The 24,620-nt window shown below is 48.8% G+C and overlaps 3 protein-coding genes across 3 annotated transcripts in view; 1 reads left to right on the top strand and 2 right to left on the bottom strand.

Moving 5' to 3' along the window:
- Positions 1 to 423: 423 nt before the first annotated feature.
- LOC123519228 (mucin-2-like) lies at positions 424 to 1,383 on the bottom strand. Its single transcript, XM_045280351.1, has one exon. The coding sequence runs from the start codon at positions 1,381 to 1,383 to the stop codon at positions 424 to 426; it is 960 nt and encodes a 319-aa protein (XP_045136286.1).
- A 203-nt stretch (positions 1,384 to 1,586) lies between these two features.
- LOC123519227 (mucin-2-like) lies at positions 1,587 to 2,555 on the bottom strand. Its single transcript, XM_045280349.1, has one exon. The coding sequence runs from the start codon at positions 2,553 to 2,555 to the stop codon at positions 1,587 to 1,589; it is 969 nt and encodes a 322-aa protein (XP_045136284.1).
- Positions 2,556 to 17,447: 14,892 nt separating this feature from the next.
- Positions 17,448 to 24,620, top strand: part of LOC123519554 (tribbles homolog 2-like) — an 83,954-nt gene continuing 76,781 nt past the window's right edge. Inside the window, exons 1-3 of the mRNA XM_045280968.1 lie at positions 17,448 to 17,644; positions 19,293 to 19,763; positions 21,262 to 21,560. Coding sequence (XP_045136903.1) covers positions 19,383 to 19,763; positions 21,262 to 21,560 — 680 coding nt within the window. The 5' untranslated portion in view covers positions 17,448 to 17,644; positions 19,293 to 19,382. The remainder of the gene's footprint in view (positions 17,645 to 19,292; positions 19,764 to 21,261; positions 21,561 to 24,620) is intronic.

Raw genomic sequence — 24,620 nt, 5'->3', positions numbered from 1 at the left:
CTGGGAGGCAGCATTGGAGGGCGCCGAGGTCGTCTGCGGAGATGGCGCCGTCGTCGTCCGGGAAGATGGTACTGGTGAGCCCCGTGGTCGTCCGGAAACGCAGCAATGGTGTACGTTGTGATTGTTTGGGCAGGAGGTTTTGGAAGGCGACGTGGTCCTCCAGTGAAGCGGGGCTGGCAGACTCTGTGATCGTCCGGGCAGGAGTCGCTGAAGGGCACCGTGGTCGTCTGGTGAAGTGGGACTCGCAGGCGCCGTGATTGTCTAGGCAGAAGGCGCTGGAGGGCACTCTGGTCGTCTGGTGAAGTGGAGCTCGCGGGTGCCGTGAACGTCCGGGGAGGCGGTACTGGAGGGCTTCGTGGCAAGTGACGCTGGAGAGTGTTGAGTTCATCCGGGTATACACCGTGGTCGTCTAGGGAGGCGACGCTACAGGGCGTCGTGATCGTCCGTGGAGGCGGCGCTGGAGGGCGTCGTGGTCGTCCGGGGAGGCGGCGCTGGAGGGCGTCGTGGTCGTCCGGGGAGGCAGCGCTGGAGGGCGTCGTGGTCGTCCGGGGAGGCGGCGCTGGAGGGCATCGTGGTCGTCCGGGAAGGCAACGCTGGAGGACGTCGTGATCGTCCGGGGTGGCGATGCTGGAGGGTGTCGTGGTCGTCCGGGAAGGCGCCATGGTCGTCCGGGGAGGCGGCGCTGGAGGGCGCCGTGATCGTCCGAGGAGGCGGCACTGGAGGGCGTCGTGGATCGTCCGGGAAGGCGGCGCTGGAGGGCGTCGTGGTCGACCGGGGAGGCGGCGCTGGAGGGCGTCGTGGTCGTCTGAGGAGGCGGCGCTGGAGGGCGTCGTGGTCGTCCGGGGAGGCGTCGCTGGAGGGCGTCGTGGTCGTCCGGGGAGGCGGCGCTGGAGGGCGTCGTGGTCGTCCGGGGAAACAGCGCTGGAGGGCGTCGTGGTTGTCAGGGTAGGTGGTGCTGGAGGGCGTCGTGGTCATCCAGGGAGGAGGTGCTGGAGGGCGTTGTGGTCGTCCCAGTAGGCGGCGCTGTAGGGCGTCGTGGTCGTCCCGGAAGACGGCGCTGTAGGGCGTCGTGGTCGTCCCGGAAGACGGCGCTGTAGGGCGTCGTGGTCGTCCCGGAAGACGGCGCTGTAGGGCGTCGTGGTCGTCCCGGAAGACGGCGCTGTAGGGCGTCGTGGTCGTCCCGGTAGGCGGCACTATAGGGCGTCGTGGTCGCCCCAGAAGGCGGTGCTGGAGAGCGTCGTGGTCGTCCCGGTGGGCGGCGCTGTATGGCGTCGTGGTCGTCCCGGTAGGCGGCACTGCAGGGCGTCGTGGTCGTTCCGGTAGGTGGCGCTGTAGGGCGTCGTGGTAGCCCCAGAAGGCGGTGCTGGAGAGCGTCGTGGTCATCCCGGTGGGCGGTGCTGTATGGCGTCGTGGTCGTCCCGGTAGGCGGCACTGCAGGGCGTCGTGGTCGTTCCGGAAGGCGGCGCTGCAGGGCGTCGTGGTCGTTCTGGAAGGCGGCGCTGCAAGGCGTCGTGGTTGTTTCGGTAGGCGGCGTTGTAGAGCGTCGTGGTCGTCCCGGAAGATGGCGCTGCAGGGCGTCGTGATCGTCAGGGGAGGTGGCACTTCAGGTCGTCATGGTCATCCGGGGACGCGGCACTGCAGGGCGTCGTGGTCGTTCGCGGAGGCAGAGCTGAAGGGCGTCGTGGTCGTCCGGGAAGATGGCACAGCAGGGCGTCGTGGTCGTCTGGGGAATTGGCGCTGGAGGCTGTCGTGGTCGTCTGGAGAGGCGGCGCATGAGGGCATCGTGGTCGTCCGGAGAGGCGGCACATGAGGTCGTCCGGGGAGGCGGCGCTGGAGGGCGTCGTGGTCGTCCGGGGAGGCGGCGCATGAGGGCGTCGTGGTCGTCCGGGGAGGCGGCGCATGAGGGCGTCGTGGTCGTCCGGGGAGGCGGCGCATGAGGGCGTCGTGTTCGTCCGGGAGGCGGCGCATGAGGGCGTCGTGGTCATCTGTGTAGGCGGCGCTGGAGGGCGTCGTGGTCGTCCCGGTAGGCGGCGCTGTAGGGCGTCGTGGTCGTCCCGGAAGGCGGCGCTGCAGGGCGCCGTGGTCAGCCTGGGTGGTGGCGCTGGAGGGCGTCGTGGTCGTTCGGGGAGGCGGCGCATGAGGGCGTCGTGGTCGTCCGGGGAGGCGGCGCATGAGGGCGTCGTGGTCGTCCGGGGAGGCGGCGCATGAGGGCGTCGTGGTCGTCCGGGGAGGCGGCGCATGAGGGCGTCGTGGTCATCTGTGTAGGCGGCTCTGGAGGGCGTCGTGGTCGTCCCGGTAGGCGGCGCTGTAGGGCGTCGTGGTCGTCCCGGAAGGCGGCGCTGCAGGGCGCCGTGGTCAGCCTGGTTGGTGGCGCTGGAGGGCGCCGTGGTCGTCCGGGGAGGCGGCGGCTGGAGGGCACTGTGGTCGTCCTGGGAGGTGGTGCTGGAGGGCGTCGTGGTCGTCCGGGAAGCCGGCACTGGAGGGCGTCGTGGTCGTCTGGGATGGCGGCGTTGGAGGTGGTCGTGGTCGTCCTGGGAGGCAGCGCTTGAAGGCATCGTGGTCATCCAGGGTGGCGCTGGAGGATGTCCTGGTCGTCCGGGGAGATGGCACTGGAGGACGTCGTGATCGTCTATGAAGGCACTTTTCTTGCTTGATCAGATGTTGGAGGTCAGCATGGTGATTGGAGAGGATGGCAATGTTGTCATCTGTGAAGAAGCTACTGAGGAGTGGCGTAGTCTTCCATGAAGGGCGTCCAGGAATTGGCATTTTGAGATTGGTGAGATCATTTCAGAAGGCGGCCTTTGAAGCCAGCACGCTGATCAGACTGGTCACAGGAGGGCAGCGTGGTCGTCAAGGAGTGACTGCATGTCAGCAGCATAATGGTTCAAGGAATCCACTCGAGGGCAGCTTTGTTGCAAGGAAGCAGGCGATCAGAACATATTGAAGACTCCTGCTGGAAGGCGATGTGGTGCCTTGGTCTAAGAAGCCATGGCGTTTGAAGGGTGAAGTGACCCAGGAGGGAAGTGTGACGATCCAAAGAGCAGCTTGGAGGATGTCGTGGCAGTAAAAGTCTTCGATATTTCTGAAAGGTGTGTATTCTTCTCAAACGGTGAAGTATTTTTGACACTAATGATATTGAAAACAAATGGTGTGTGTATATGTATGTGGGTGGGTGAGTGAGTGAGTGTGGGTGTGGGTGTTTGTTAAATTACAAAGACTTATGTGATCATTTTGTTTTCCAGGTCACGTACCATGAATTGCGTTAAATGAAGTTTGACCTCTTTGTTGATCCGAATTGGGACTTCGTCTACAATGTTAATATATAGTGGTTAGTATTCACCTTTGACATATGTTATGAAAATGTTGTTAGTTATCTCATGAAAATAACCAAATGTCATGATGGATTTGTCGATAATTTGATATTTTGAAAAGCTATAGCTTTGCTTTTGCATTTTTCAGATCTGGGTGTCCGTTGTCAAATTAGTCAAGTGAAGTAATTTTTCTCTGTAAATGGAGTGGTTATGATTTTTGGTGGTTTGTACTATTTTTTAGTAGGTAATTGTAATAATCAATAAACATCGTGGGGATGGAGCGAGTGGGGAAGATAAAAGTGACTTGGTTGGGGTGGCTTTAGCTGCGAACCCTTGAATCTTAATTCATAAAGCTAATCTCATCATGGTTACCATGAAAAACATGCTTGCTTTAAAGAAAGTAGCAGTAAGTACAAAGGAAAAGAAGTATACTCTTGATTGGTTTAATGGATTAGGAAGGTTTTGAAAAGTATTGCGTTGCTGCGATAAATCCAAAGCACTGAAAGAAGCGTAAGTGGTACTACCTTCAATGTCAAAAACAAAATTGGTGGTTAACAACATCTACTTTCAGTATATGATCAAATGGGTGAGATAAGTGAGTCATTCTTGCTTGGTATAATACACATAATGTTTTCATACTGAACACTGGGGAAAAAAAAAAAAATCTAAGGAAGAAAGAGGGAAATGCTCCAGAAAGTAATAAGTACAGCAAGTTACAGTTAAGCACCATTACATCACAATTGCTACTGAATTATCAATGAAGAGTATTTCTGGTATATGTACATCTGTATACCAACTATCCATCGATAATGATAGAAAAAAAAAGTTTCATGGAAAAATCTGTTGTGAAATTATTTCTATTTATTTAATTTTTTTTTTTTATTAAATTAGTATTATAAATAATGTTCCATGAACGCTATATAAATAATACACAAATTAATAAAGTTGATGCAATGTACATGCAAGGCTAACACAATGAATTGAGAATTGTGAAGAAGACTGCATACTTGTACAGAGGATGGTCTTGTGCTTGTTGATTTCTTGTGCCAGTTGTATTGATAAAGATTTGATGCCTCACTTCCTTACAACATGAAAATGAATGGTTGTAGCATAGGGTGGCACGCACTGTGACAATAAAATTGGTTCATGGTCATCATCAGTTAAATGAAAAATATATGAAATTTGGTTGTTGCGGAATGTATTTGCTGTGAGAGGAGAGGGTCGTAATCGTCGGAGTTCATCGGCGTGCAGAGATGGGGAAAGTATGTGCGTGGTTATCTTCACGATTGCAGGGGAAGATCAGCCTGGTTGTCAACATGGTCCAAGAAGGAAGAAAATGGGTGTGGTCATCGTCGTGAAGAAAGAGGAGGATGGGCATGGTCGTCATCGTGGTTTCAAGAAGGAAGGGGTGGGTGTCGTCGTCATCGGAGCCTGAAGAGAGAAGAGGATGGATATGGTCGTCATCTCCGCTTGAAGAAAGAAGAGGATGGGCGTGGTCATCATCTCGGCTTAAAGAAAGAAGAGGATGGGCGTGGTCGTCATCTCAGCTTGAAGAAAGAAGAGGATGGGCGTGGTCGTCATCTCAGCTTGAAGAAAGAAGAGGATGGGCGTGGTCGTCGTCTCAGCTTGAAGAAAGAAGAGGATGGGCGTGGTCGTCGTCTCAGCTTGAAGAAAGAAGAGGATGGGCGTGGTCGTCATCGCAGCTTGAAGAAAGAAGAGGATGGGCGTGGTCGTCACCGCAGCTCGAAGAAAGAAGGGATGGGCGTGGTTTTCTTTGCAGCTTGAAGAGAGAAGAGGATGGGCATGGTCGTCATCTGAACTTGAAGAGAGGGGAGGATGGGCGTGGTCGTCATCGTGGTCTGAAGAAGAAAGAAGATGGATGGGCATGGTCGTCATCGTGGTATCAAGAAGGAAGAGGATGGGCGTGGTCATCATCTCAGCTTGAAAGAAGATGGGTATGGTTGTTCATCGTGACATGGAGAGAAGAGGATGGGCGTGGTCATCATTTTAGCTTGAAGAGAGAAGAGGATGGATGGGCATGATCATCATTGTGGTCTGAAGAAGGAAGAAGATGGTTGGGCCTTGTCGTCGTCATTGCTCAGAGGACCAAGGGCTGCAGCTTGAGGAAAGAGTCCACGTCACAGTCATTGAGAAGGCTTCAGCATCATCGGGGTGAGAAAGATTGTATTTATTGTCTGAGATGTACTGTAGTCAGCGTAGTTGGGACAGTAGAATGTATCTGGATATGCTGAAAAGATGTAATAACAAAGTTGTGGCCCCTCCATTGCAAGTGATGGGAGAGTTTAAAGATTCAGAAAAGCAAGCACTGTTGTTGGAAATTTGAAATGGGATGGGAGGTTGAATAAATTGGATATTGATCTTATTCCCATGGAAGTGAGGATGAAATAAGATGAATGAAGACCGGGTATATTCAAAGAAGAAAAGGAAAAAGTGGCACTGGAGGACATTTTTTCTCTATCTCTCTCTTTCTCCACACTCCTTGCTCTTCCAGAACAAAGATTTATGGCTGCATACATATGGTCTTTGGACATTGACGCGATGCCAGTGAGACACGGAGATAAAGAAGTTACCAGCGGGAGCAGATACCATCACTGTTGGTCTATACAGGGTTGAGACGAAATTCGATCAGAAACCTTGGAATTATGAACTCAAATAATGCAATACCCATGTGCATGCGAATGACTATAGATCTTATGATTTATCGTGGTATTTCTAGATATTCATTACAAACCTGTGTTATGAAACTAAAGCTTTAAGTGCGAAGATCTTTGAGAGTAATATGATAAGTATGCAACAAATGGAAAGTCTGACAAACTCTGAAACTTGAAACACCTGAAATGATAATATATCGCTATCTGGGATATAACATATGAATAACTGAAAAATGTATATCAATGATGGAGATATCGCAATTACTCCAGTCTAAGAACTATATTACTGGTGTGATAAGTACATAAAGCTTTGAAGTAAGGAAAATGTAACTGACTGAACATTTCTTGAAACTTGTGAACTAATACACTATTGAAGCAGCATTCTAGTAGTGTACCTGAGGAACTGCTCAGTCATCACAACCGTGGACAACGCTGTGACCGCTCTGACTGGAAGGATCTCCAGCATTTGGCAGGTAAGGCTTGCATTATTTTATATTCTCTAAAGGGTAAGTTCTATATTGGTTTATTTATTTATTTATTTATTTATTTTTTTTTTTTTTTAGAAACTTACGTCAGGGTAGTGCTATTTTACTAATCTTATTACCCTCCTCCCCCAACTTGGTTAGTATTATCCTTGGAGACTTGGGGTGCGTGGATTAGGTGAAGAAAAAGGGCGAGAGTAGCAGTGGATAAGCCTTCAGTACCCAATCAACAAGCAGCGAGGTTTTGGAGACGTGGAGGAGAATGCCTCGTGGAAGTAGCTACTATTGGTGTGCACTTGGGGTGCATGATTAGGTGAAGAAAGAAAGAAGCGAGAGAAGCAGTACCCAATCAACATGCAGCGAATTTTCGGAAAATGCCTCATGGAAGTAGCTACAGTTGGTGTACACAAAGTTTTGGTTTAAAAGAACATGGGGTGCGAGATGAACGTGATTGATCCTTTTTATGGCGGTACAAGATGAACGTGATTAACTCCTACAGAAGTTAACTATAACGAAGTATGAAACCCTAATATTAAAGGCGCCATGGTTACAAAGGAGCTGACTGTTGAATTGGATGATGGATTATGGAGGTTTTAGTGCAGTTGTTTCGTAGTACATTATATTATTATACCTTAGATGATGTGTAGTTTGTGTATTAAGGCATACATTATCCACCTGAAACCAATTCTCATGCAATTGTGTAAGGTAGTAAAATGTTTTTCCAAAAGCGAATAGTTTTGTATGCTAGACATTTTGTAATATTGATGCAAGGAATTCCAATAAAATTCTGAAAATAACATTTTGTCTGCTATCTATCCCACTCAAAGATTTTTTTTTTTTGTATTTATCAATACTGATACAACTCCCCATATCCTTATGCCCAGGTGTTCCAGGTCTTTATCTGCATAGATTGATAGAATGGCTAGATTGCAAGAGCAAACCTAACTGTTCAGGTAATAATTCTCTCTCTCTCTCTCTCTCTCTCTCTCTCTCTCTCTCTCTCTCTCTCTCTCTCTCTCATGGTGTTTGTCTCTCTCTCTCTCTCTCTCTCTCTCTCTCTCTCTCTCTCTCTCTCTCTCTCTCTCTCTCTCTCTCTCTCTCTCTCTCTCTCTCTCTCTCTCTCTCTCTCTCTCTCTCTCTCATAATGTTTGTGTTTCATCTCTAATTTAAATGTGTTTAATCACTTTAATTTAAATATTAAGTGATAATCTTCAGTTGTGGCGATCTAATTTTTTAAAAAGTCGGTTAGTGATGCCGATCATAACACCCTTTCAGTGATGTCAATCGAAACAATCAGTGAGACCGATCCAAACAGAACACGGTGAGTCACATCGGCCCTTCTGGTGTGTGTTGAGAACAGTACCATCCAATGTCTCTTCCAGCCGATAGCAGGAACACTCCAAGACTATGGGACCGTCAGGGAGGCCGGCAGTCCATCAATCCTGGATGAAGGTAATAGACACTGGGCGTAGAAGAAAAAAAAAAAAAAAAAGTGAATGTGCTGTAAAGGTGTTATGGGGAAGAGTTGCGTGCTAGTGTTAGGTAGAGGAACTATTAGACAGAAAGATAGATAGTGCTGTGTCCTGCTACTTAAATCACACGAATAATCATCTGTGAAGAAATGGTGACACATTTGAAGTTGTAGGTACTCTTAATGATGCACGAATGCCGATAGCCTATTTCCTTCACTCGGAAGCCGCTGCAGAGCTAATTAAATGAATAAAAATTCTATTATTTGTATTAAGTTTTGTACAAGACACAGGAGAGAGAAAACCAGAATATTTCGAAACATAAACATAAACAATAAGGGGATGAAACAAACAATAAGTGGATGAAACAAACTCACGCAATAATACTACTGCGTACTTGTAGTTGTAGCGTAGTTAGGGATTGAATCATGTACGTCTAAAGAAAACGTACTAAGTGAAGGGGTAGCCTACATATATAACACTTCCTTCCCCTCTCATGTAAAAATTGTGCTCGATAAGTTTTTCACAGGAGCAAGACGCGAAATATATATATATATATATATATATATATATATATATATATATATATATATATATATATATATATATATATATATATCTTAAACCTAAACATGAACCATGGATGAATGAAACAAATACACATACTCGTAGGTGGTATAATTATATCATCTACATACCAGTAAAAAATGCTGCTTGTATACGAAAGAAAATGTGTTTTATACGTTAAAGAGTAACTTGCATATATGTAGGATAGGCTAGGTAGATGGGGAGATGATCGGTATGGATGGGTAGGTAAATAAAATATATAGATGCAGACAGACGCAGAAGAGGGTGGTGGGTGGCTGCATCTCTGTACAGGAAGAGCTGCGGTTGAGTCAAGGATACGCTCCATTCCTTCTCAGAGTCGTTTTTTACACGCTCCTTCCGCCTCCCACACTCCACTCCTCTCCCTACTCCTCGTCTCCTCTACTCCTTCACCTCCCTCGTTCTAACACTTCCTTATCTCTTTCTTTGTCTCTTGTTCACTCCTTCCGTCTTTCTTTCTTTGTATTTTTTTTTTCTTGTTTCATCTTCGAACTCGTCCTCATTCTTCTTTCTTCTCTTCATGCCTTCCACTACATTGTCTTCGTGACTTTGATTTATTTTCTTTACTCTACTCATTCCATCATCTTCATATTCATTCTTTTCTCCTCACCTCTTATCTCTAATTCTTCTTTTCTTTCGCACATTCTTGTCTTTCTACTTCCTATTTCCTTCACTTGCATCATCGTCATCTGTTTATCTCTTTCTTTTCCTTCCTTCTCTACACTCCTCCACGACCTTCATTATCTTCCTAATTTATTTCTTGCCATGCTATTCCTTTCTTTCACCCATTCTCTTCAGTCTCCTCCTTTTTCTCCCCCTCCCAGTATCATCAGAGCACCCTTCTTCATCATCTTTTCTTCTCCCTTCTCCCTATCATCACCTCTCCTTAGAATCCATTCCTTCATCACTTCCATTCATTTCCTCATCTGCGTCACGTCCACCACCACCATTGAGAATACAGCTGCTCGTAACACACACACACACACACACACACACACAGAGAGAGAGAGAGAGAGAGAGAGAGAGAGAGAGAGAGAGAGAGAGAGAGAGAAAAGCAGCCAGTCCAGAAATAATAGAAAACGGTATTAGTAAGGTTAGAGACATCTCGGATTCCTGAGTTGTAGCCTATGTTTGGTCTAGCAAGTGCAGTGCTCATTAATTTGTGTGGTAAGTGGTATTAGTATTATTTTCACACGCTGTGGTGAATAAATACAAATGTAATGCGTGTATTTTTTTTATAATATTAACATCGGGACAATGAGTCGAGGTGAGCTTTGAAGGACCCCAGTGTGCGATCAGACTGAGAGTCTGAGACAACAAAGAAGAGATACGGGTTTCGCAGAGACGTTCGATGTGCATACCATAACATGTAGCCGTGTGTGTGTGCGATCTGCCTCGGAGACACGGAAGCACCAAAACGTAACGTCGTTCGTTACAACAGACTGCTGTATTCTGAAACGCTTAGCTTTCTAAAGGCCCTAGTTGAAGTTATTCATGTTTTTAAGAGATATTTTTATGATTCTGGTAGTGGACTGGTAAGATTTCTACTTAATTGAAAGGAGAAACGGTCATGAAAACCCGGGTAGTCGTCTCTGTGGCCTTAGAAAATTGTCATAGTGAGAGAGGAAGGTGCTTGTGGTTAGGGGAATGCGACCAGACTCCAGGAAGAAAGACAACACGATAACTTTCCTACAAGAAACTAAATCGGAACAAAACTTAGCGACTCCAGCAAACGAACACCGCTACTTTACCTGAGCGGAGAGGAATACCTGTGCATACCTGGCCGAGGGTGGAGGGTGACGGCCAGGTATAATTCCCCAGCCACTCACCTGCTTCACGGTGCAGTGGCTCGCGTTCAGGCCATGAATCATCCACACCGTGCTAGAATCCACCGCAGTCGGGGAAGAGCAGACGGGACTGAAGGGAAGCACAAGAGAACACAAACGAAAGGTTAACAATAATAATACCTGTAAAGGGAAGGAGGGGAAAATGCGAAGACCAGGATGTAAGCCCTTGGACGGAGGGGAAGAGGAAAAAGAGGGGAATGCAGAAGGGAAGAAGAGGGGGAAATGAAGTAACAGATCAAGTGAGAGGAAGAAGGTTTAGTGAGGAATGTGGATCCGGGAATGAGAAGAGGGGAGGGCGAAAGGGAGAAAGGGAAGAGTGGAAAAAGGGAAATAGGTAAGAGAAAGATAAAGAGAAAACAAACCACAGGAAGAGAGAGAGAGAGAGAGAGAGAGAGAGAGAGAGAGAGAGAGAACAAGGGCGGTACATGGTGCAGAACCAGTCACCGCATCTGTTTATATCCTCCTCCCCAGCGGGTTATAGGTAAAAGAGTCAAACACACCTGGGGGAAGGGTGGCAATGGGCTAACCCGGATGTTGAAGTTACCCAGGTGTTCCCAGGTGAGGGGAGTTTACCTGCCTCGTGATTACTGGCCAGGTGATGCAGGGGGAGCGATGTGACAAGGTGTGACTATATGTTATTTGTAGTCTGTAACGCTATGTTGGGTATTCTTTAGTATTTCATGTAGTCTTTTTTATTTATGTGTTAGTCTGTCTGTGTGTCTCTATCTCTCTGTCTTTCTGTCTGTCTGTCTGTCTGTCTGACTGTCTCTGTCTCTGTCTCTCTCTCTCTCTCTCTCTCTCTCTCTCTCTCTCTCTCTCTCTCTCTCTCTCTCTCTCTCTCTCTCTCTCTCTCTCTCTCTCTCTCTGTTAATGCAATGCTTTCCTGCCAACATTCCTACTTCCTGCTACTATAACCTTCTCCCCCCCCTTCTCCGTTCTCCTCTCTCCCTACTCTCCCCTCTGCCCAACTTCCTCTTCTCCCCTCTCCCCTCCCCACTTCCCCAATTCCAGTACCACGTCCAGTATGTACCCGCCACCTCTTCTTTATTCCACACTGTCTCATCTCTTCTTTCTCTCACCTACATCATTCTCCTCTCCCTCCCTCTCCTTCCTCTCTTCCCTCTCCTCTTTCTACAAGTCTTCATTCGCTTATTTTTTAGCTAATTTAAACATTTTCTTTTTTTTCTTATGACGTTCTTAGGATTTGGTATTATTATTATTATTATTATTATTATTATTATTATTATTATTATTATTATTAGTAGTAGTAGTAGTAGTAGTAGTAGTAGTAGTAGTTGTTGTTGTTGTTGTTGTTGTTGTTGTTGTTGTTGTTGTTGTTGTAGTAGTAGTAGTAGTAGTAGTAATAGTAGTAGTAGTAGAAAATGTTCTGGCTTTATCTTCTGGCTTAACTTTCCGTGTCGTGGTGAAGGAGGTATGGCAATGGTGGTGGTGGTGGTGGTGGTGAAGGTGGTGATGGTGGTGGCGGCCGTGGGAGCGAGTGTTCACGGTCACTGGCTGGGTGGTCAATGTCTTCTCACAGTTGCCACCACCACCTCTCCTCCCACCACACGCCACACATGCACTCACACAGACACACGCACAGACACACGTTCACAAACTCGAAGCAAATCACTGAAAAACTCGATACAAACACCAATAGAATCACAAAACCAACCTAAGTACGTAATCTTCTCAACATTCCTATTATTTGCTAAGGATTCTTGTTGGGTTGGTAGGACTGGAGGTCGAGTGAGTTTGGGAAATTCCCGGAGACTCAGCGAAGGGCCTGCAGGAGTTTTTCCGTAGGTTGCTGAAGGGAAAGGCAGGCGGGTAGTGAGGCTGGCAGGAAGGGAGGGGAAGGCAAGGGCTTTCCTATACCGCAGGGAGAAAGTCCTGTGACGTAACTCCCTCCCAGAATGCAATAGAGTCATACAGATGAAAGGGAGTAGCAAACGACTGAAGGGAGAGAGGGAGGGAGGCAAGGAGGGAGAGGAGAGGATATATAGAGGTAGGAATGAAAGGGAGGAGATGATGAGAGGAGAGACTGAGAAAAGATGAATAAAATAAGGAAAAATGAGTAGATAAAAAGGAAGGAAATAAGAAGGAGGGGTTAAGACGAAAGAGGGATAAGAGGACAAGTGAGAGAAGAGAGAAGAAAGGAGAGGAGCATAGTGGCTTAATAAGGAGAGAGAGAGAGAGAGAGAGAGAGAGAGAGAGAGAGAGAGAGAGAGAGAGAGAGAGAGAGAGAGAGAGAGAGAGAGACGAGGGAAGTTGGGAAAGGGAGATTGAGGGAGGAAAGAAAAAATGGGAATGTGAAGGAAGGAAGGAAAAGGTAGGAGGAGATGGAAGGGAAAGACGAGGAAATGAGGAGAGGATGGGGAAGAATGAAAGGGTCAAAGAAAGGAAAACGGTGGGAGGCATTGGGAAAAGAGGGAAAAGGAGAAAGGATGGGTGAGAAAAGGGATGAACAAAGAGATATAAAGAGGAAAGGAAGAGAAAGTGAGTAAGATATGTTAAGAAAGGATGAGAAAGAAAAGGGAGAGCATTGCACAACATAACACTCCATTAAAAGAATGAAAGACACCCTCTCGTTCTCTCCCCCTTCCCCATCTCTCCCTCCCTCATCCTCCAATCCCTCTCCGGACCGTTCCAAACCATTCATCCGTGCACGAAGAGAAGTTACGTGCATTAACCAACACGCAAAACCTCGGAATGGAATAGAAACCACACTCATTTGAGCCCTTCTATACTGAGACGCATTTCTACCTTGATTTTTCTGTATAATTGGACGATTTTATTTGCATTAGGAAGGGTCTTTGGAGGTCAAAAGGTTAATGGTCAGAGTCTTTACTATTCTAAAACTAACTCATGTTTCTGAAACTGTATAAAATCGCCAAGTAGTGACCAGAATGAATATGAAAACGAGTCCTGGTACTGAAGGGGTTGCGGAAATGTTAGTTTGTGTGTGGTGAGAAGGAAGAAACAATATGTGAAGTCATAATAACACGTAGTACGGCTGAACCTAATGGGCGATAATGATGATGGCAAAAAACTCACTGTCCTTCTGTCTATCATAATACAAACACCTCGGCGCCACTCAGACGTTTGCGTAAATAAAAAGAAACTAAATCAGCGAACAAAAACTTGATAGCCAGCACGGAAAATAAGGCAAAATTACACCGGTGGCTATAAATATAAGTCCTTGGGGAGGAGAATCACAGAGTATCATAACGCGAATGACAAAAACGCATCGCCACGCCTAACCACAACAAAGTGACCAGCTCATGCCACGAGTTTCCACACCAAGCGAGGGAAAGAGAGCAGGGAATGAAGCCACTCTCCTTGTTAACCAGAGACGCAGGAACTTAACGTAGAGAAAATTACAGCAAGAACAAAGCTAAAGAAAGAGAACAGAGGGTATATTCAGACTCTTTGTTAGAGAAATGGACGCGACATAACAAAAACAAAGCGCGGGAAGGACAACAAGAGACAAATTTAGATCTCTTGTTAGCAATATAGGTATAAAAAGTGAGTTTATAGATAACTAAAGCAAGAACAAAGCGAAAGAAAGTAGGACATAAATTCAGTGTTTCCTTGACAGTAAAGACACACTCCCCAAAAAACTTCATAAATATAGCAATGGGAACAAGAATCGAGGGAAAGAAAGAAAGCACATGATAAATTTAGACACCTCGTAAGCAAAGACACAATAAAACCTCAGAAATATAGAAATTAGGACGAGGATAAAAACTGGTTAAAGAAAACGGACGGTAATTTTCAGATTGTTTGTTAGAGACACGAGAACCTTGAAGGAGAGAGAGAGAGAGAGAGAGAGAGAGAGAGAGAGAGAGAGAGAGAGAGAGAGAGAGAGAGAGAGAGAGAGAGAGAGATATAAAAGGGGAAGAGTCAAATTTTTAACATTTTTTGTTAAAAATAAATTATGGAAATAGAACAAGAAATAAGAGAAATAAAGGAAATGGTGGGAAAATATGTCTTCCTTGTTTACAAAAGCAGATAAATAAATGCGGAAACTATCATTATTCCCAGAGAGAGAGAGAGAGAGAGAGAGAGAGAGAGAGAGAGAGCATCAAACGAAGGAAAGGAAACAAGGATAAATTCAGACTTTCCTTGCTTAAGATATACACGAAGACCAAATATAAATGAATCAGCCAGCCAGCCAGCTAGTCAGTCAGTCATCCTGCCAGTCAGTCAGTCATCCTGCCAGTCAGTCAGTCAGTCAGCCAGCCAGCCAGCCAGCCAACCAGCCAGTCAGTCATTCAGTCAGTCAGCCAGCCAGCCAGCCAGGTCAGTCAGTCAGTCAGCCAGCTAGTCAGTCAACCAGTCAGCCAGCCAGTTAGTCAGCCAGCCAGTCAGTCAGTCAGTCAGCCATCCAGTCAACTAGCCAATAAGTTAACCAGTCATTTTTCCAGTAAGCTACTCATCCATCAATTCATCTAGTCAGCCAGGCAGTTAGACAAGGCAGGGCAGGAGGGAGAAGGGAACAGTGTAAGCCAGCCAGCCAGCCAGCCAGCGCCCTGTGTCTCGCATGCCAGCTAACTTACAGCCTCGCTATTAATAGACGTACACTACACTCCACGCCCGATGATATTCTCCTAAGGGGGTTTCTAAGTGACCGGTTTTGCTCTTTCACCTTGTTCTTGTTCTTGTGTTGTTGTTATTGCTGTTGTTTTTCGTTGTTGTCCTTTCCAGTAAGCAAGATCCCCTGACTTACGCCACTTGGAGGAACAGTAATCGTGAACAGTATATGCTACCCTTCCTTCCCACCTCTCCCCCAACCCATCCATCAACCACATTTGCATGACTCCTTCTCCTCCTTCTCCTCCTCCTCCTCTTCCTCCTCCTCCTCCTCCTCCTTTCCTCGCTTGCCTCAGAACTTGGAGGGAGATTCCAGGAAAAAAACTGTAACCGGTATGCTCTGGGTCTACATTCCCTCTCTCTCTCTCTCTCTCTCTCTCTCTCTCTCTCTCTCTGTTGTATTTATTTTCCGCGTTTTCACATCCATATCTTAATATGCATGTGTGTGTGTGTGTGTGTGTGTGTGTGTTACCAGTATACCTCTATCACCTCCTCCTCCTCCTCCTCCTTCTCCTCCTCCTCTTCTACGTCTTTATACTTATCCTCATTTTTCGTCTTATTCTGCTTGTTCTCTGTGTTTCTTTATGTAATTCAATTAATTTGTTCTTATTTGTGGTGGAAAATTTGATCCGGATGTGACATGTTAGAGGAGGAGGAGGAGAAGCAGGAGAAGCAGAAAGAGGAGGAGAAATGGCAACAGGAAGGGAGGGAGGGAAAAAGAGGAGAGGAGAGCATTTTTCTTTATTGTCCTTTATTTGAGTGTTCTTTCTCCTCCTCCTCCTCCTCCTGCTTCTGATGCAACTCAAGCGAACATTTACCAACGGAATATCTTCTTACTAGTTTATGTGTACAACTGTTATTACTAGTTTCAGCTTGATAGGAAGGTCACCATGTGTGTGTGTGTGTGTGTGTGTGTGTGTGTGTGTGTGTTCTATAATTCTCATTCTGCCGGTCTCTCTCTCTCTCTCTCTCTCTCTCTCTCTGATCACACCCCAATGTTACAACCTCGAAGCGTTACACACAAGCCTTACACTCACGAGATATACCAACTAAGAAATCAGAAATGGCATCCTAAGCATGTCAACATTACACCCACGAAATGACTTCCTGCCATATATCACGCTCTGAATTTCCTTATCAGTTCTATTTGTGTCCCAGCATTCAGAAGTCGTTTCTTATGATCCCCTTCGCTTGTTGCAGTAGTTGTTGAAATTTCCCAGAGCGGCTGAGTGTGTAATCACGTGCCAATGAAATGGAGGTGTTGCGTCATCGTCCACGAAGCAACGCAATCTTTGGAAGCGGGAGGTGAGGCGACTCTAGTATCTGTGCGCTGCCATGTGTTTCCGTCTGCGTAATTGATAAATATAGTTCCCAGCGGTAGGATCTGTGCGCAGTGAGGTTGTGGTAATGATCCGCCTCTGTTAAGGGCGTTTGAGTAATTTCAGACACGTAAAAAGGCAAGTGGGAATCGTGTGGCAGTTTAAATCAATGTGTTTAGGCGGGGGAAAAAATGGTGATGGCAGGTGTACGATGATAATTCAAAACGGTCGATATTTTACCTGCACCCGAGAGGAGCTAGGGAGCGGGAAATGTAACTCAAGCAGTATTGCTTTAAAGACCATTGCTTGATGTATTGGCAAAGGTGAGACTCGAACTGACGGCTGCTGTAATGAACTGTATAGCATCAAAGCATCACTCGCTGATTTTCTGCATGACAAGAGGAAATGGAAACATGACGGAATGAAATATTTGTAGGGAATATTTGATCGTGTTATTGCATGTTATTGTGAGGGGATGAGTAACTTTATGAATGAAAGATATGTGAGATGATGAAAGGTCAACGGTTCGTTAGTTATATATTGAATAAAACATCTATCCCCTTAGGAAGAGAAGAATGTTGAGTCAGCATCACTGTTGCCTTATTAATCGTGTTTGTCTACTTGATTCTTGGGTAAGCACGAACTATTGCATGTTTACTCTCCGATTGAGGAAATTAGGTATGGACTTTAAGCAAGTTACCGGTTGAATGAAGGTAAACTATACTACAATACCACTCTTACGTTCCTGCACGTATCATCACGTAACACCTTACATATATACACCTCCTTATGTATATATATGACTCAAGATTCGTATCACCATAACAATAATGCCTGATGCTCTAAGTAAGCATCAACAGGATACAAAAATATGAAAGTAAGTCAGTGTTCCCTGCCTGGACGTACGTACGATAACTTTTCCTCGTAGCCATGGCGCATGACAAACTAGTGCGTTTTCGAGAAATATCTCTTGAACTAAGCAACTCACAACATAAGTGCACCTAAAAAAATATAATCGAATGATTTCCTATAATAAATTAATGAGAGAGATGGAAACGGGGAAAACAAGGTGGTGGATGCCCGAATGAACCCAAGCGATCTCTCGGAGCGGGAGGCGGTGCATATAATGGCGGCACAACAGCGGCAAGACTCCAGTCTTTGAGCGATGGCTGCGAGGACGTGTTCACTTGTCTCGAGAGAGCGCTAGTCTCCTGTGGCTGTTTCTGAGTCTATCTTTCACGGTGACTCCTTCCACACAGAACAGCCTCGAGGAAACCATTTCAAAGTTTGAGAAATAATAAAAATCGCTCTTATTTCCCCGATCTTAGCTAGAGTCACAAGAGTAAGTGAGAGACGGTTAGAGGCCTTATATCCCTATTATTCCCACCCTCCTGTGAAAAATACGTGAGAGGAGAGGTGTATCTGAGTGACCAGTGTTTCACTTGCTACTATTACAACTGCAACTGATAAAAGTAACAGTGAAAAGTGTGTAGAAAAGACAATCCCAGTGATATTCCTCGCACCTACATAAAAACAATGCAAACAGAGGATTTCCTACCATTCCCTATTCATACTCTTGGTTTGTGTGTGTTTGAAATGCTAAAATCCTATTGAACTGCTACGAGAGGGAAGTGGGTTTGTTCCCAGTGATAGATACTTATGTGTGTGTGCCCGATACTTGAGGACAGCCACTCAATACGCCATGGAATCAATGTTTTCCTTCTGTGCTGTGTTGTGGGGACGTTATGATGCTGGCGGTGTCTCATATTGGTGTTACTGGTGTGGACTGGTGTAGTGTATTGTCCCTAACACATCCTCTGACTGTGGAGTACCTGGTTGTGTTGCGGGGAACATGCAAGTGAAGTAGTGATGAATGAGTTGATAAGTTACTCGTGTATAATAATTCTGATGTTCTTGCCTCGGTACCTTGGCAACGAAATGTGTGTGTGTGTGTGTGTGTGGCCAGTAAGTGTTGCCATCTAAAGAATGTGTGTTGCCAGATACGTGTGTGTGTGTGTGTGTGTGTGTGTGTGTGTGTGTGTGTGACCCTCTCCGCTCAGGACACAGGATTAGGATGCCTGGTGGAGGCCTAACCATGCCGTATGTAGCTTGCCATCACGCCCTCCCCTGCTATATATGGGAGGGACCTGGGCTGTGTGCTACTGCTGCTGTTGCTGCCGCCGCCGCCGCCTCCAGTTGACTCGCGTTGCTTAATGAATGAATGAATGAGTGTGTGTGTGTGTGTGTGTGTGTGTGTGTGTGTGTGTGTGTGAAGGGCTGGAATTCGTTTTGCTATCCTTCGACTTTCAGGTCTGTGTAAGCGGGGTTAAGGGCGTGAGATGAGAGACCAGCAACGACCCACGCTCCTCCTCCTCCCCCTCTTCCTTCTCTTCCTCCTCCTCCCCCTCTCCTCCTCCTGGTCCTGCTAGCCTTGCCAGCTGTTAGCGGGGATAATGGTGGTGGTGATGGGGACGCTGTTGAAGTGGTGATGCTCTTGGTGCTGTGATGGGGAAGAGCTGGTGACGTGGTCTGAATTGTTGTCTTCTTTGTCTTTATCATTGTCATTATCACCACCACCACCACCACCACAACCATCATCATCATCATTATCGGTGTTTATTTTTAGTACTGATGTTGACGTACGTGGTTCAGGTGTGTGTGTGTGTGTGTGTGTGTGTGTGTGTGTGTGTGTGTGCGCGCCTGATGTTAGGGCCGCGTGGGTGCTCTATTTTCAGAGGGTGAGGCGCCGCGTGCCACGGCGGCTTGTGTCACATCGCTCGGCGGATGTGACGCTGTTATTGGCAAACCGCGAGGCTGGGAGGGGACGGGGATTGGGATTGGGGGAGGGGAGGAGGGGTGGAACAGGAAAGGGGTAGTGATTTCGTAGCGTTTTTTTTTTTTTTTTTTTTTGTACATGCTATTCCTGTTGTGTGATATAGAGTGATGGTGTGTGGCGGAGTGGTGTAGTAATGTGTGGTGTTGCCTTGCAGGTGCAGCGCGCGAGGCTTACAGTGAGGGAGGCGTGTATAGTGATTGTTGTAATAGTGTTGCGTGTGTGCGTGTAGTGCCAGTGATCAGTGATGAGTGAAGTCCAGGAATATGTGCGTCAGGGACCCAGGCTGGTGCTCCTCGCCAGGCACAAGGCGCTGCCTGACCTGTGCCCGGCAGCAGAAACAAACACTGCCCACACCGCTGCCGCCGCGCCAGTCGCCGCCGCGGCCACCACCGAGGGCCACAAGGATGAGGCTGTGGGGCCGCCCGCGCCCTCGGTGGTGGTGCGGGGCGGGGCGGGGGCGTCGGCCTGTGGGGGGGCGCTCTCCCCCACGGTGGCGCCCGGATCCGCCCCTGCCTTCCCAGCCGTGCCCACGCTGGTTGGAAACAAGTACCTGCTGACCCGCCCCTTCGACCACTCCGCCTGCCACGCCACCAACATCCACACCGGCCAGAGCCTCTTGGTCAAGGTAAGCTGCCGCCGCCGCCGCCGCCGCGAGCTTCCTGCCAGACACCCTTGGCTCTACGCAACGCTCTATTTATAGAATAATCTTGCAGCTTGATAATTGGCGAACTGTTTGCTCCATTCCTGGCCTCCCCATCCCCACCTCGTCCCTACCCTTGCTTCCCCTGAATATCTGGCGCTGCATTGGGGTCATAAGTAATATAAGTTTTGCTCTTGATCTGTGTTGGGGCAGGTAAGGACAGGTGAGGAAGCCCGCCGCGTCGTGCTGGGTTAAGCCACAGCTGGGGGAAGTGACAAACAAGTCAGCGGGTAACATCCGTGGCTTGGCTTGCGTCACCACATCCCGGGACAGGGACGTATTTTTGGCTTCGTTTCTGGCTCGTTCTCTCCGCCGGAGGGATAATGACGAGGCACTAAAAAAGGCGGCGAGCAGGGCAGGTGCGTCACGCCCTCAAGCCAAAGCCAGGACAACCCGCCAAGCCGCACGTCTCCGGGTGGCCTCGGCGTCAAGGGGGGAAGGGGGCCGCAGCACACTGGCGCCAGCTGTGCATGTGTTCTTATCGCCGCCTCAGCTGAACTTTGATATTTTGTTGTGACGCGCTACGTTGTGAGCGCTAAAGGGGAGGCTTTGTTTACGTGGGAGCTCAGCACGGGGCGCGTAAAGCCGAACGCTATGTCTTGGGTGCTGCCATGCTCCTGCCCCGCGTGTGTGTGTGTGTGTGTGTGTGTGTGTGTCTTGCTGTTGCTGTTGCTGTTGCCGGGGATACCACTGAGGTATCGCAGGATGTTTCACCACCACACGATAACGATAAGGAGGACGGCAGCGCCTCTAGTTATCTGGCAGCGAGGTGCAGCAAGGCGCCGCGATGAACTACTGTACAATGAGGGTACGTCCTGCCAGGGTGGTGGGGTGCGCCGCGCCTCGCCTGCTGGCAGGTGCGTGGCGGCCACCTGAGGGACGCCGGGGCAGGTGGAGAGTGCGCGCCGGCCCGGGCTCTGCCACTGGGACCTCAAACCCGCCGGCTCCCTGCCCCGCCACACTTCACATTCCTGCCCGGGGCCAATTGTAATCCGCCTCTCCTCCCGTCCCCTCTCCCCGCCAGGTGCTGTCACGGGGCGTCGCCATGGGCAGGGAGGCGGTGTCAAGGCCTCGGGGCTGCCGCGGCGGCTCCTGGCTGTTGCAGCTGAAAAAGCATCCGGAATTATAACACTGCCCGAGGTGTTGCGTGGCGGTCTGGCCTGGCGCGGCTGCCCTACATGTCTGGGCTCAGGGGTGATTGGGGAGGAGGGGATGGTGACACCCATGCCCGGCCTCCTGCACTGACTGGAGGGGCGGATGGTGGGGAGCAGCGGGGACTGCAATAGTGACGCGGCCAGCGGGTGAGAGAGGGATGGAGGGGTATGGAGGCCAGTGAGGACGGCGAGGCAGGATCAGTGACCGGCAGCCCAGGGCGCTGGGCGACTCATGCAGGTGTTACTAACCCTCTGCTTCTCCCTTACAGACATTGGAGGGGCGGGCGGCGCACGTCCTGGTGGCGCATCACGCCCTAATAGGAAGCTGTGAAGGTGTGCGCTCCCCGATTGAGATGGTGGTGACGGCGTGCAGGCGGCGGGCGTGGGTGGTGTTCAACGCCCACCACGGGGACCTGCACTCTTACGTGCGAGTGCGGCGGCGGCTGCGGGAAGCAGAGGCGCAGCGTCTCTTTTCTAAGGTGGCCACCACCGTCGCCGCCTGTCACGACGCCGGGCTTGTTCTCAGGGACCTCAAGCTACGCAAATTTGTCTTCACCGACCCAGACAGGTGAGTTGCTCGGGGCCAGCGGGAGGGGGGCTGCCTGGTATGGGTGTGGGAGGCGGGGCGGGCGTGATGTGGGGTTTCCGGCGACTCCTGCCGCCGGTCTGGTGCTGTCGTCGCCAGGCAACTCACCAGGAGACGAGGCGTGGCCCTGACTGCCAAGGTCACCGCCACCAAAGAGACCTTTATGTAATGCAGGCGGGACGTGACCCCGCGGCGGAGGGTGTGGCGAAGGGCGTGGCGGGGGGCGGGGTTGTGGCCGCCCTCACCCCACTACTCACCACCGCGGCCCCTCAAGCACCCCGGGGTGAGGTGCGGGAGCTTTTCTCACTGAGTGGAGTGAGTGGCAGGGCGGGGTGAAGACCTCCCCACGCTGCTTAGCGGCCTGGGGGGCGTGGGAGGCGTGCACCGTGCAGGCGCGCAGGCACCACTGCCTTTATTGCTGAGATGGCCTGAGTGGCATGGCCGCGGATGCGTCCTTGAAAGAATTTTAAGTTGTCCTGCAGATGAGCGAGGGAGAGGGAGAGGAGGGACGGAGGAGTGGAGGGGGAGGAGGCACAGAGGAAGGGAGAGAGAGGAGGAACGGAGGGAGGGCACGGAGTGAGCGTCTCGTGCTGGGTCTGCTGGTCCCCGCCGCCCTCTGCCCTCCACGTCACTCACTACTCTTCCTCCCTCTCCCCGCGCCTCTCTCCACACCCACACACTCAGAATAGCAGACACCCCGAAAAAGGACTCTCTCTTCGCCCCCTTCCTTCCTCAAGCCTCGTTTCAAGCCTCTCTCTCCCTTCCTTTAGCGTGCACGACCTCCCCGCGGCCCGCACCTTTCCGCCCCCCCGCCCTTCAGGAAGTGGTGGACGGGAAGATGTGAATGAATAGCAGGGGGAGAGGGAGGAGGAAGAGGAGAAGAAGGGAGGAAGAGATAGGAGAAGGAGAGAGGGAGAGAGAAGGATACGTATGAACACCTTTGTTACCACTGACTGGAGGAATGTAGTCTCTCTCTCTCTCTCTCTCTCTCTCTCTCTCTCTCTCTCTCTCTCTCTCTCTCTCTCTCTCTCTCTCTCTCTCTCTCTCTCTCTCTCAGAGTAGAAGGCAGGAACAGGTTGGAAGTATGCAGGAGCCACAGGCCACGAGACTCGCCATCCTATCAGGCTCAGATGACCCTCTGTCTAGGACGCCGCGCCAAGGTCATCCACAGGCCTATCTTCCTCTCTCTCTCTCTCTCTCTCTCTCTCTCTCTCTCTCTCTCTCTCTCTGACATTCATATCCACTCATCTATACATACATACATGCCAACCTTCATTCCCAGCCTGCCGACTAATACCCTCTCTACACGGGTGTCATGAACATACATACGTACTTACATACACATAACCAACCCCCCCCCCTCGTGTGTACCGAATACTAACCTACCAGTATTACGTCATTCGTTCGCCGCTAGAGTGTGTTGTTATTCCGTGTGTGTGTGTGTGTGTGTGTGTGTGTGTGTGTGTGTGTGTGTGTGTGTGTGTGTGTGTGTCGCTGTAGAGGTGATGCCTTGGGAAAGCTTTTATTGTATTCATTCGTATCCTCTTACAGTCCTTCTTCCTTCTTGTTCTCTTCCTCTTCCTCCTTACCTTTCTTGTTCTTATTCTCTTCCTTCTCGGTTTTCCCATTTTCTTCTTCCTCTCGCAGAAACAAACTAACCATTAATCGCTTAAGAATAATAAAACAATATCCAGAGAGAGAGAGAGAGAGAGAGAGAGAGAGAGAGACTACGTAGTGCGGTCAGTTTCAAAGCGTGGCAGCAGCTTGGTTGGTGTGGAGGGCAGAAGGCAGCAGCAGCAGGAGACAGGTAAAGGTAGGCAGGTGAGGAGTCTTGTTGCAACACCCAGGCAGGAACAAGCAAGAGTGAGGCAACTTGTCATATCAACGTTAGTAACCAGCAGAGAGAGAGAGAGAGAGAGAGAGAGAGAGAGAGAGAGAGAGAGAGAGAGAGAGAGGCAAAACAAGCAAGTCCTCTCTCTTTTTCTTTGTCCCCAGGCAGTTTTTAATCTTTATTTGACATTTTCTCAGGGTTCTTAGGTTCAAGAGGTGTTCATTCATGTATTTGTTAAGAGATTGAAGGTTCTGGGCCATATTTGGGTGGAGTGATTCATTGATGTATTGAATTAATATGTTCCTGGCTGATTTGTATGTAATGTAGCAGCTGTGTGTGTGTGTGTGTGTTTGTGCGTGTTTATCTGGTGCAGGCCTCGGTGTGTTTTTTGTTTGTCTGTCTGGCTGGTTTATCTGTCCGTCTGTCTGTTTGTTCGCCTGTCTTCCTGCGTGTTGAAACTGCTTCGTCTTATCTACCGCATATTTATAGTGGTAACATTTATTTATACTTTTCTATTGATGTATATGTTCTCTCTCTCTCTCTCTCTCTCTCTCTCTCTCTCTCTCTCTCTCTCTCTCTATTTATCAGCTCAATCAGCCGCTATCCCACCGCTGCCACCATTTATGCTCCCCTTTTCTGCTCACTAATGACATATATTTTTTTATATTTGTTTCATGTATTCTCTTCACGCACACCTAATACAATTTGCCTCCCTTTCGAGCGGCTGTAAAAATGTGACCTTGCGATGTGCTGCTGCTGCTGTAGTGGCTGTAGTGGCTGTGTTGGTGATGGTGGTGTGGATACAGACGTGCAGAGTGGCGTGCTGTTGTGACATTCCCGATGGTGACCCCCGATAACCCGCCGTGCCTGTATCTTTGTGGTGGCGCGCAGCTCTTGCCAGTGTAATGCTACCAAGCTGCGCACTTAGGAGGTGTTGTAGTAACTTGCTCGTTCTCTGTAGCTGGTGTGTTGTGTGTGTGTTATATGTGTGTATCTTCCGAGCAGTGTGTTTCTCTAAGGTTTTTGGCCTGTTTTCACTGTTGTTTATGTTTTGCTAGTTTTTCTGTACTTAATTCTTCTCTGTTTATCTTGTGAGCAGTGTTTCTATAAAGTTTTCGTCTATTTTTCACTATTTTTTTTTTTATATACCATGTGGGCTTTTCACGGGAGTTTATGGGCTAAAGGGGGTACTTTTTTGGGGTATCTCCTAT

The sequence above is a fragment of the Portunus trituberculatus genome, chromosome 45 (assembly GCF_017591435.1).
Source record: "Portunus trituberculatus isolate SZX2019 chromosome 45, ASM1759143v1, whole genome shotgun sequence".
NCBI classification, from domain to species: domain Eukaryota; kingdom Metazoa; phylum Arthropoda; class Malacostraca; order Decapoda; family Portunidae; genus Portunus; species Portunus trituberculatus.
The sequence above is the reverse complement of the archived record's forward strand: the minus strand, read 5'-3'. Positions and strand labels throughout refer to the sequence as shown.